The following is a 12,145-nucleotide window of genomic DNA, read 5'->3' as shown; positions in this document are numbered from 1 at the left end:
ATACGGTGCGTCGGTGCATGGTGAAATATGGATTCATAAAATATTTTTATTCATGCGGTGCGCCCATCATTTTAGCACCCCTAATATAGAAAATATTGGTCTAGACGCAAGACGCCTAGTTGTGTCTATTTTTAACTTTAAATTATGATATTTATAGATGTTCGGCAGGGGTTGATAAAAGGCTAGTCATAGTGATATAATATAGCCATATGCCCATATAGGTATTGCCTTTATGAACCTTTGTTCATGAGGGTACCAAATACTAAATATAGGTCCTAGTCACGAAGTATATTTTTGTTTTAATAATTAAATATATTATTATATTTTTTGTTAATTTATTGAAATAATTATAAAAAACGATTGACATTAATTTAGTTTTATGAACCTAAGCAACGTGTGTGAATGTTACCAATTCAATTTTCATATGTACAAGATACCTACTTTATACTTATTAATTATTATATATCTTACTGTCTACTGAAAATTCAATTTTTTAAAAAAACTCAAGTTTATGCATATTTTGCAATTAACAAAGGTGGACGCAAATTTTCAAAAAGTGAGTTCTGTAAAAGTTTCATTCAAAATAATGCATGTACCGCTATATACCTATATTATGTTGTTTAGTGTCTACTAGTTACTCTTCATGAAATTATGTAATAATATTTAAAAAGTGTATAAAATAATTTCAGCAAATAGGTGAACACCACTAAGATAGTAAGATCTATTAAATATTTGCCTTGATTAGTGGTGGAAGGGAATTTTGAAATGTTCCCTCTCGGGCGGCCTTGCAAATTTTGAAGTTATAATGCTGATCTAGATGTTCACCGTGACCTTATACCAATGTCTCCAATAAAATAGATTTATTATCTATACTAATAACACAATGATTTTTTATTCACATTTCACGTGAATCTCTTGATATATTAGCAATTAATATGTATTATTATTTATTATTCGCAGAAGCATAGTAGTATTACTGACTACTAAGCACAGATTAATGTGTATTGTGTATCAATATCAAATATACTATCAATATTCAATACGATCATCCACCTTGGCTTGGTATTGATGTTTGACTTTGTCAGTAGAGCAGTTACTACTTACTATATACTATACTTACAATTTACTATACTTATAGACTATAGTACTATAAAATTAGAATAGACATACAATTATCGGTAATCGGTTTGTATCACACTCGTACATTGACATAATATAATATTATGTCAATGCACTCGCATATGGCATATTATAGTATTGAGTAGTAGATAATAATAATAATATACAAAATTCTATATTATCTATGAATAATATGTTGCCGCTCTGATTGATAAGGATACGAAACGCGATCTGGCCACTGATAAAAATATAGGTATCTAGGTGCTATGATAATATCCGGAAGATTTAAAAAGTACAAATCGGCCAAATTGGCCAATTGTCGTGTCGAATGTAATTAATTGATCGCTGCGTGTCGTCGGCGTATTTATCATACACGTCAATGTACTGCTCGCAGCCGCGACGACAGAAACACCTGCTTAGTGCGGTTCATTGTTGGCACGCATTGGTATTCCGGTATTCGAACTGGCACATCACACCTTGGTGATATGCTGTACGCGAATTGTGTTGCTGAGGAAAAATGACCACAGCAAACCCAAAAGGCAATGATGCACTCCGGATATCCGATCACAAACCTCTCATTACATGCAAGCTATATTATATACTGTTATTTAGATTTGCTAGTTGTGCATTCTGCCACTAACCGGTCGATGCGATATTGTATTTGTTATAGATGCCGGTGACAAGGAGCTATTTGAAAATTTAAAACTTGTGCTCAGCCAGTCACTTAGCCAGGAACCGATCGAATGGAGGCGTCAGTACGGCAGACCTATGAAAATGGTCACCTTGTCTACAGACTTTGTCCCTTTCAACAAAGACACTGTGGCTGAACAAATCAGTAGTCGTAATCTGGTTGGTCGTCCAATTATGCATACATTTTGGACTCAGTGTTTGGTAAGCAATTCTCATATTACATTAATCAATTTATAGAATAATTTAAATTTAAACATTTTTCTTTTAAAATATACATACTTACCTATATTTTATTAACCATTTATTAGACTACTATTCATTTTATATTATGTCTTTCTGTTTTAATCTAAACAATTTTTTTTAATGTTTTTAGGATATGGAAGTGTATAAATCATTATTAAGAGATGAAATTGATAAATGGATGAATGAAATGAACAAGCACAATATTATTGATTGGGTGATAGTCGTAGTTGAAACTTATGATCTGAGAAAACATAATAAATTATTGCCTCGAACAACTGTCTTTGACAAGATCAAAAGTGATTTTGCTGAAAAAAAAGCCGATCGGTATGCCTTGAATTTATACTAATTAATTATACAACATTAATTGCAACATATTATTTATATTTAGCTGTTTATCTGTAATAAATCCTCCAAAATCAGAAGTCCGATGTGGCAGCAGTGCATGGAGGGCTTTAATTACCAATGTACGTCTATTAATTTTGTCTGCATTTGACAGATTATTTTTAAAATATGAAGATAATATAAGAAATTATAGAGAACAAAGAAATGATCCATCTTGGAGTTTTTGCAAATATTTTTTATACCAAGTAATAAACATTTTCGTATATTTCTAATTTACAAAATCTATCTTTTAAATATTACATTTAAATAGGAAGAATTGGCTTTTGCCTTGGAAATGCTTGGAATTCATGATGAAGCTTTAGTCCAATATGATGAACTAGATGCCATGTTTACCCAATTTATATTAAATTCTCAAGTTGGAAGTAAATACATATAATATATAATAAACATGTGGTATTTTTATTTATTGTTGTTTATTTTATTTTGTAGATGTTCCTCAATGGTTAACTGAATTCCAAGTTGTCTTAGAATGGTGGTCTGCTGTATTATTTATGGAAAATATAAGTCGTAAACAAAGAGAAGCCATTAAAATTAGAAAATTATCACTCCTTGAATTTAGATGCTATTTGTTTTCACGTCAAGCGTCTTTATTGATGGCTGCATCCAAGCCTTGGATTGTGTGTATTCATTTTTTTGTTTTTAATTTATTTTTGTTCACAATAAGTAATAAATGTTAATTACAGGTGGCAGAAAGAGCATTGATATTTCTCCATCAGGCAGTAAGTGACTTGAAAACATTAGAAATTGAATGTCCACAAGGTTCAGTAGCTTGTTGGGTTTTGCAATGCTGCGCTCAAATTTTAGTTATTTGTCAATCTGTTAAAAAACCAGAACATTTAGAAGAATGTTCTCATCACACTGCCCCGCTTCTATATTATTCGTTAAAAAAGGTAAATATTAATGATTCATTATTTATTTCTATAATTTAATTATTTACTTATTATTTTTATTTTGTGTTAAGTTATATGAATTAGGAGATCTTTGTGGACTACTCCCAGGCAATATTCAAACTACTGAACAACTTCATACTGTACAAGTTTTATGTGGTGGAATGCAAAGTGGTCACGATTTGACTACAGCTACTGAGTCTGTAGCAACTCTTAAAACAGCTCTCTCTTCTTCTGAAACATTCAGTAAACATTATTTGGTACGTTTAATATTATTTAACATACCACTTTTTTATAAAGAAAAAAAATTTTAATAATATTAATAACTGTACTATTTTATTTACTTAGGATATAGCTGAATTAGCCATTAGCACTTATAAACATAACAAACTAATGAGATGTGCCCATAGCTTAGTTGGTTTAGAACTAGCTAAATTTTACACATTGTCTGGGGATACAACAAAAAGAACTATGTTTTTAGTTAAAGCTTTAAAGCTATTTGAACAAGATAACTGGAAATTATTAATAGTACAAACAAATTTAGAATTAGTCAAATGTTTTAAAAAAATTGGCAATGTTGACCAGTATGTTTTATTTTTTATTAATTTATTAGTTATATAGTTTTTTATTATATCAATGTAAATATTTCAACTAATATTTTTTTTTTAATCTTAGATTTGTAAAAACATGTTTACAATTAGCTTCATCCTCTGCATGCAACCTTCAAATTAGACAAGATCATTTTGACCAAATGTTAAGCATGATTCAAGATTCAAATATAGGTAAGATATTTTAGAGTTCCAATTATTAATTTATATGTTTATATGAAACAATATTGTAATTCTTTAACAATTATTTATTTTTCAAGACGCAACAATAATATTTTGAACAAGCATTAGATTATTGTCTTAAAATTATCAAATTTCATGTAAACTTATCAAATTTAATTTTAATATTTGTTTAAACATAATAACTGTTAGCATATTTATTGGTATAATTTATTGCTTTTGTCTTAAAGTTTATACTTATTTAAATAAATGTAGGTAAGTATTTCTCCTTAATGCTTTATTTAAAAATGTAAACACATTATATTATCCTAATTAAATTTGCACAGAAAATTATGATGACTATATAAATATTTTTGGAACATTTAATCCTAAGAAATTATTTTTAAAAACATTGTACAATTATTCAAAGACTTGTCACTCCACTTGTAATTTAATATTCACTTGAAAAATAACCAAGTATTTTAATTGTTTGATAAAATGCTAATAGATTCTCCATCTATATTGGAAGAGATAGACTATTTGAACTAATTGACAATTATTAAAAATGATTAGCTGTATTGATTGTGATGTTTTAAAGTAATATGTATATAAATGCATATCATTTTATAAATTATCAATTAAAGTGAACGAGTTAACAATATGTTTGGAATTTTATGTAACAAAAATGGTTAAATTGAAAACCACGAGGACTGTGGAAGATTTAGTTTTCCATATTCCATCACAGAATAGAATAATTACAAATAATTATTATTATTATTATTATTATTATAATAATTATTTTAGATTCCATTACTCCTCAACAACATGAATTAAACTTAAATTTAAAAATGAAACAATCCAAGCATATAAATATTATAAAGTAATTAAGTTTTTTTTTTTTTTTATTTGGTATAAACAATCTATACAGTTTAGTAAAATGAGCTTAAGTGATAAGAGTAAAAAAAAAAAAAACATTACGTGATAGGTATAATTTAAGCAGCCACCCATTAGTGGCTCTTGACTTAATGATTAAAAAAGTAATTAAGTAACTAAAAATATTTAGTGATCAGAATTTGCAATAAATTATTATAAACATTTGAATTTAAGACAACAATTTTATAAAAATAAGGACTGACTAAAGAAAGGTAAAACAAAATGTTTTCTGCGTTTTATTTTCTTCAAATATATAATATTATTATTTACTTATTATTTATATCAGCATAATTTACAAATAATATAAGTACAACTTTTTTACAGTATTGTTTTCATAAATATTATAAAATCACAATTGTAATATATTAAACATTTTATAATACAATACTAATTCAACTGAATTTAATCAATAATATTATAGAATGCATTTATCCAATGGACGATGTCATAGTATTGGATCAAATAGATGTAAAATGCAACAATGAAGAAAGTAATTATCCATCAACAGTGTCACTAAAATTTAAAAGCAATCTTCCTAAAACTGTCGTATGTCCAAAAATTTCCATTTCTGTGGTAATTGGATCTGCATTGAAAAAAATGAAAAATAAATTAAACTTAGTAAAAAACACCTATAGCTATGATATAAACAAAGGCAATATATTACCAATGACATACAATCATAATTATCAACAAGATGGCCATTTTGCATCTACTGGAATAACTTGCTTAAATCAAAAATCATACTTGAGGTAATCAATTCTGATTATTTTATAACACTATTGACATATTATTAGTATTATAAATACCTATATTATTTATCTTTAATTTATTTATATGTAGGCGACAGGATAGTCAAAGAAGAAAACCATCTATGAATTATAATAAAAATGAATTTCATGACATAATATCTGCAAATAATGTAGAAATTCAACCTGGAATGAATATTATTGACCTAACACTTAATGTAAGTAATAAATAGTTATTTTTTTCTATCTGACATTAATTGTATAAGACTGCACAGATAAAACTAAGAAAAAAAATGTTAATAATATTTTAGAATTCAAAAAATATAGAATCTGGAATTTACTTTTTGGACAAATTATCTATAATACTACAACCTCGTCTAGAATTGTTGACTAGTATACCATATGGTCTTATGTTTGCATTAAAAAATGTTAACTCAACTGCTCAGCTTATTTTATCAGATAATAAATGCTTATTTGCTGGTATTGAAGAACTGTCTACATTGTCACTTCAGTTTGGGACAAAATCGAAAAAAGTAATTAATTTTTTTCTAATTACATAAATCAGAAAAAAAAATTATGGTTGCTTTTTTATTTTTATTTTAGATTGTTGAAAAAATTCGATTACATTCCACGCCTGGTTTGACTTTTTGTTTGGAGGATAAAACAGAATTTTGCTCTGAAATGTATATGAAATCTCCATTATCTATGAATTCTAGTCATTCAGTATCTTTACCTATTAAATTATTCGCCCAGTTACCACCATTAAAAGATCATCCTAGAATAGTTCATCATAAGGTAATTTATATTTTTAGATATATTTAAAAAATTTCTTATAATAACTATAAATGTATTTTAGTTATGGGTAAAATGTGAAACTTCATCAGATGACGAAGAAATGATTTGCGTTTCTATAGACTTTAATCTTCCGCTAACTGTAACTCATAGGTTACATACATGTCACTATCGTAAATTTGTTGGTATAAACATTGCTTGTCATACTGATTGGTCATTGGCTTTGAAGATACCAGAAATAATCTGTGTTAGTCCTACTAATTCAGTTGTCGAGTTAACCTCAATGAACACAACATGTGACCAGTTAACTGTAAGTATTCAACAAGTATCTAAAGTTAGTAGATTTTTTCTTTTTATTTGTTGGGTTAAACATTAGGGGTTTAAATTTAGGCAGAAGATGCATGCAGTGGACTTGAAGAAACGTTCCTTTTTGGAGGTATTTACCTCTTTATAAATGCACCTTTTTCTCAGTTTATGCAACATAATATTTCTAGTGTTTTATTTTTTGACATTCATGAAAAATCTAATATTGTAGTAGTGAATTCAATTTAGTAAAATATACTCAATTCAAATGTTTTTTAGTATCTGAAAAATGGTGAAACAATAGGCTATTTGTGGGAAATAAATTTATCAACTACAGACATCAAAACATTAGGATCGTTAGCTGAATCATTGAGATTAAATTTCCAAACAAAGTATTCCTCTGCTGAAAAACTCGATTGTACTCAAGATTTAAATTTTGAGTTTACAATTAACAATTATAAGGTAAAAATGTAATGTTAATTTAATCACTTTGCATAATATAAATTATATATTATGTGAATTTAATTAAAACAGACACTACTGTTAATTGAAAGTGGAGTTGAAATGGCTGGTAAAAGTGGAGAATTCTGTCGCATGAATACAGTATGTACATACACTGCACATTTCAAGAGATCTGAACATTCTGAAACAAACATTCCTCCAAGTGAAATTTCATTTAAATACGAAATTGTTGCAGACAAAACAATGTGGGCAGTTTGTGGTCGTGGATCTGGTATATTCAATAATATGTGTTTTTAATTTAATTATTTTTCAAGAGGACAAAACACCCGCATGCATTGTCTCTGTCTTACAAATATAGAACATAGCCAAAACTATTTTGCGCGGAAAAGAGCTGAGAAAGTTACAGTCATAACTATAAAAAAAAAATTTTACTTCATAAAAAGTAGAACTTTGGCTGTACAATATCATTTTTATTTTTCATTATCAAAACTATAAAAAAAAGTTATCGATTTCAAAAATAATGGATTTTAAAGCAATAAAAACTTTTTTTCATTAAGTGATATCAAAAAAAAATAAAGATTTTATTTCACAGATAATATTCTCAACTATATTGTATATCAATTTGGAATCTTAACTGTCACTACAGCCTGAGTGGTTCTTGCTATATTTTACATGTGTCAGTTGGAGACAATACATGTGGGTGTAGCGTCTTCTTAACAATTCACATTTAATTTTTAAAGTTATGTTGTTACGTTTGAATTTGTTGATAAATAAATTCATTCTATAACAAAAAGTAACTAACAAAATTAAATGTATACTGTTGTACATAATTTTGTTTTATTATGGGCTTGTAAAATTATGAATACTGAGATACCAAAATGAGAATATAGTGTTCTCTTAACAAATAACAATTACCTAATTTATTATACCTATGTTTATATTTAATATGCTAAATATAACTAAAATAATTTCATTGTGTTCTTTGATTATTCGTGTAGATGTTATTACATTTTTACCAAATTCAATAACACAGAGTGTTTCAGTCGAGGTAATGCCATTGATGAGTGGATATTTACCTATACCTACATTAAATGTTTTTCGTTACTTTCCATCCAATTCACGTCAAAACATAGGTAAGCTACTGCATTAATATTTTGCTATGATTTATTTCCATGGAAAATCATTACTGAATGCTTTCTAATAAAATATATTAAATTAATTCAATGTATTGATTTTTACATTAATTTCTTAATTTTTATTTTACAGAATCTAAAATGGAACAATTTTCAACTGGTCAAGTATACGATGCAAGTAAAGGTGTACAAACACATGTATTACCTCGTATAACAGCAGATACATCCTAAGTATAATAATTATTTTTATAGTATTATCCAAAAAAATTTATTGCTCATGTTATAATATACGTCATATATATAATATATAATATTTTTAATATTAAAATTTCATATACATACAATATATTTATATAATTATTCTTGTTGCCATTGTTTAAAGTATGTTATATATATTATATATTATATTGTACAGGGTTTATAATACATTGTATTATATATTACATGTTATTTTATTTTCTAGATAATTGACTTTTTTTTTTTATTATCTATTCATTTTTATAAAATATATACAAATTATTATATTTGATTAAGAAAGTAAAAAAAGCTTACTTTTTATTAAGTTGAGTAAGATCTGTATGTTTAATATAATAACTAATAATTATCCAATCTATTAACTTGATTTAGAAACATATTAAACAAATACAAATTTTAATCATTGTCTTTTAAGGGACATATAATATGTCACATATTATATTATATATGCATTAATGTATGAATATTTTTTTCAAAAGTTAACATTACTCGTCACTTGTAATACATTTGGCATTTTATTATTTACCCACTTAATTATAACAAATGTTTAGATAACTTATCATATTCCCTAAAAATGTTGGTTGATATACAGATTTTCCAAATTGCTTGTACTTCACATATATTTTTTAAATATACCTATAAAAGTATGGAGCCTAGCAAGATTACAAAATCTACATATTGATTGTGTGATTTAGTGGAAATTGTTTATTTGTCTTATAAATTAGTTTGTTTTCAATCATTTTAATTCATACTACTAACAAAATTAAGGAATTATATATTTTGTCGTAGTCTTTAACTCTGGCCTTAGTACTGGGTATGCTAATAGTTTTCACAACATCCAGTCACTTCCAGAATTTTTCCAAACACCGATACTTATTAGATATCTCATAAATTAGAAAATTCTTAGTTGTAGTGGCTCCTAACTTTACCATTATTTAGGTTTACTATAATTATAAACTTCAATATACAATTTTATTTTTTCAAATATTAATTTTAAATTTCCTATAAACTATACCATGGACATACTAGCACACCATGGTAAGACTATAAAGTACATCTTATAATTTGATTATCCTTATGTATTATAACTGGTATAATTTAGTATAAACCGTCAAATCATTAAACAATTACTATAATTATTTTTCTTCAAAGTTCAAATATAATATAATGTGATATAAATAAAATTATCCTTAAACATGCATAGATACTGATTTACCTATCTTCTTGACTCCTACCCTCATAATTATGTTTTCGTTGAATTCATAATAAACTCAATTAACCTTTTTTTGTTACAGGTGTTTTGTACACAATACATAATAGATCTATTTTTTCATTGATAATATTTAAAATTGATTGTATTATCCAGCGCCACGGTCGTGGCGCGAGCTAAGTAAAAAAATAAAAGCGGCGGCACGACAGTGTATATTATCTCGAAGCAGGAGTTTCCCATTAAAACCGTGTAAATTTCGGTGTTTTTTGTCAGATGAGATAATTAATTATCTACTGAATCAATTTATACCTAGTAAATTGCAAAACATGAGGAAAATCATGCAGATGATCCTTTTGTAAAAATCATAAAAATCGTACAGTTAGAAATTAAGTTATTAAAGGAAACGTGAAACATTTTTAATGAAAAATTATATTGAAATCTGGAATCACGGCGGCCGCTTCTCGCGTTGTCGTGCCGACCGGCCTCCACTCACGATCCCCCACTCCCAGTCAACCCTCCCGGTCACCCACTACTATGTACTACTATGTCACTACTATACGGCCTCACACTATTATGTGTATTATCTATGGCTACGTCGCATTTGAGCATTTCATTATTACTACTTCATGTTAATATTTTATGTTTCATTTCGTTATCGTCGTCAGCCTGCAGTAGACGCGCACGTTCCGTTCTTTGCATTGCTGCTCATAGCGTGTTGTCTAGTCTGTCTTATCTAATATTAAACCATTTAAAATACGTGCATAGTACATGTTGTCTATTTGTCTCATAGCTTTTAGTTATTGACGCTGGACTTACGCTGTACATGCTTTTTATGTTACGTGTCGTTATTGGTCATTATTTAATTACCCTAAACGTTACACTGTAGACATAGAGCTGTCAGTTGTCACAGTTAAACTGTGTTCGCAGTATTCGCACTGCGCGTACGGCTCACGCTGGACTTGTCCGGTATATTCCGTTTTAAACTGTGTTCGCACCTCGCGTATAACTGACCAATAATTTATAAACCGTTTAGTACCTATTACTACGTACTACGTATTATTATTGGCAATCATTGCTGTTAAAATAGTCCGTATTAAATTATTTTCGTACCTCGCGTACGACACACTGGACTTGCAAATTAAAATATAAATTAAAAAAAAAAAAATGCATAATGTATCATTAATATCTTTGTCAACAACATCTTTAAAAGTTGATGAAAAAACGTATAGTATATGTTCTGCGATTTGTCATCACGGGGAATCATTACATCATGGTCATTATACAAGTTTAATAAAAAAATCAAATCTTTGGTTCAGATGTAATGATCTCACTTCTAAAAAGAAAGATGGCCTAGAGGTGGCAAAGACATTTATATGCTAATCCTCGAGAAGCAAAATTAATAAAAGTGTATTGAGGTATAAATGATAAAAATTGGTGATATCAAAACAAAAACCCTCCGTCTAACTACGTGTAAAAATTAGCTAAGTAAAAAAAAGAAGAAAAAAAATCAAAAAAAAAAACATTGTATAACCAAAACATTTTTCACATAAAACCAGTAATTTCAAAGCACTATAAAGATGTGATATCATAAATAAATGCTAAGTAAACTGAATTTAAGTATATTTAGTCTGTTTCGATAATTTATTTACTTGGCGAGGAAATATTAGTATTAATATAGAGTACACAGTGTTATTATTGGTTGTAGAGTATTATTTTGATTAGTATAGAAATGTTCACTGTAATATTTTTAATTTATAATGTCTTATTGTCTAATTATTCATCCAGCGCCACGGTTCTTATATTGTATCGTATGAAGTAAAAAATTTCATCGCCAAGTAAATAAATTATCAAAACAGACTAAATATACTTAAATTCAGTTTACTTAGCATTTATTTATGATATCACATCTTTATAGTGCTTTGAAATTACTGGTTTTATGTGAAAAATGTTTTGGTTATACAATGTTTTTTTTTTTGATTTTTTTTCTTCTTTTTTTTACTTAGCTAATTTTTACACGTAGTTAGACGGAGGGTTTTTGTTTTGATAAATTTATAACTAATAACCATACGTTTTCGGTTCTTAAATTAAGTAGAATTTTAAATTTAATTTACAGCAAGGAAAACACGAAATGTGAATAGTCTAGTATAGATAATAGGTAGATTATAGCCACCATAAATTAAATAATATCACATATTATAATACA

General features: G+C 27.4%; 1 protein-coding gene across 2 annotated transcripts; it reads left to right on the top strand.

The window, feature by feature from the left end:
• The first annotated feature begins 1,355 nt into the window (after positions 1-1,355).
• LOC132932068 (trafficking protein particle complex subunit 10) lies at positions 1,356-8,944 on the top strand. Of its 2 annotated transcripts, XM_060998264.1 has the most exons (19): positions 1,358-1,703; positions 1,790-2,010; positions 2,183-2,376; positions 2,441-2,639; positions 2,705-2,816; positions 2,884-3,071; positions 3,138-3,344; positions 3,416-3,601; positions 3,690-3,925; positions 4,017-4,123; positions 5,463-5,790; positions 5,882-6,005; positions 6,099-6,320; positions 6,391-6,582; positions 6,644-6,889; positions 7,162-7,344; positions 7,417-7,615; positions 8,343-8,477; positions 8,611-8,944. In XM_060998264.1, exons 1-19 carry the CDS (start codon positions 1,637-1,639, stop codon positions 8,706-8,708), a joined length of 3,444 nt encoding a protein of 1,147 aa, XP_060854247.1. In that variant the 5' UTR covers positions 1,358-1,636; the 3' UTR covers positions 8,709-8,944. The 2 variants fall into 2 exon arrangements, with proteins under 2 accessions (XP_060854248.1, XP_060854247.1); XM_060998265.1 differs by lacking the exons at positions 7,417-7,615; positions 8,343-8,477; positions 8,611-8,944 and adding an exon at positions 6,970-7,015 and having other exon boundaries at positions 1,356-1,703; positions 7,162-7,321.
• Positions 8,945-12,145: the final 3,201 nt, after the last annotated feature.

The sequence above is a fragment of the Rhopalosiphum padi genome, chromosome 1, assembly GCF_020882245.1.
Source record: "Rhopalosiphum padi isolate XX-2018 chromosome 1, ASM2088224v1, whole genome shotgun sequence".
Classification (NCBI taxonomy): domain Eukaryota; kingdom Metazoa; phylum Arthropoda; class Insecta; order Hemiptera; family Aphididae; genus Rhopalosiphum; species Rhopalosiphum padi.
This window is presented reverse-complemented; position numbering and strand designations above follow the sequence as displayed.

Excerpts from the sequence above, each read along its gene's own strand:
- LOC132932068 (XM_060998264.1), top strand. The coding sequence starts at position 1,637 with ATGACCACAGCAAACCCAAAAGGCAATGATGCACTCCGGATATCCGAT. Across the intron at positions 2,011-2,182 it reads CATTTTGGACTCAGTGTTTG|GATATGGAAGTGTATAAATC; the intron begins GTAAGCAATTCT and ends TAATGTTTTTAG. Across the intron at positions 6,321-6,390 it reads TTGGGACAAAATCGAAAAAA|ATTGTTGAAAAAATTCGATT; the intron begins GTAATTAATTTT and ends TTTTTATTTTAG.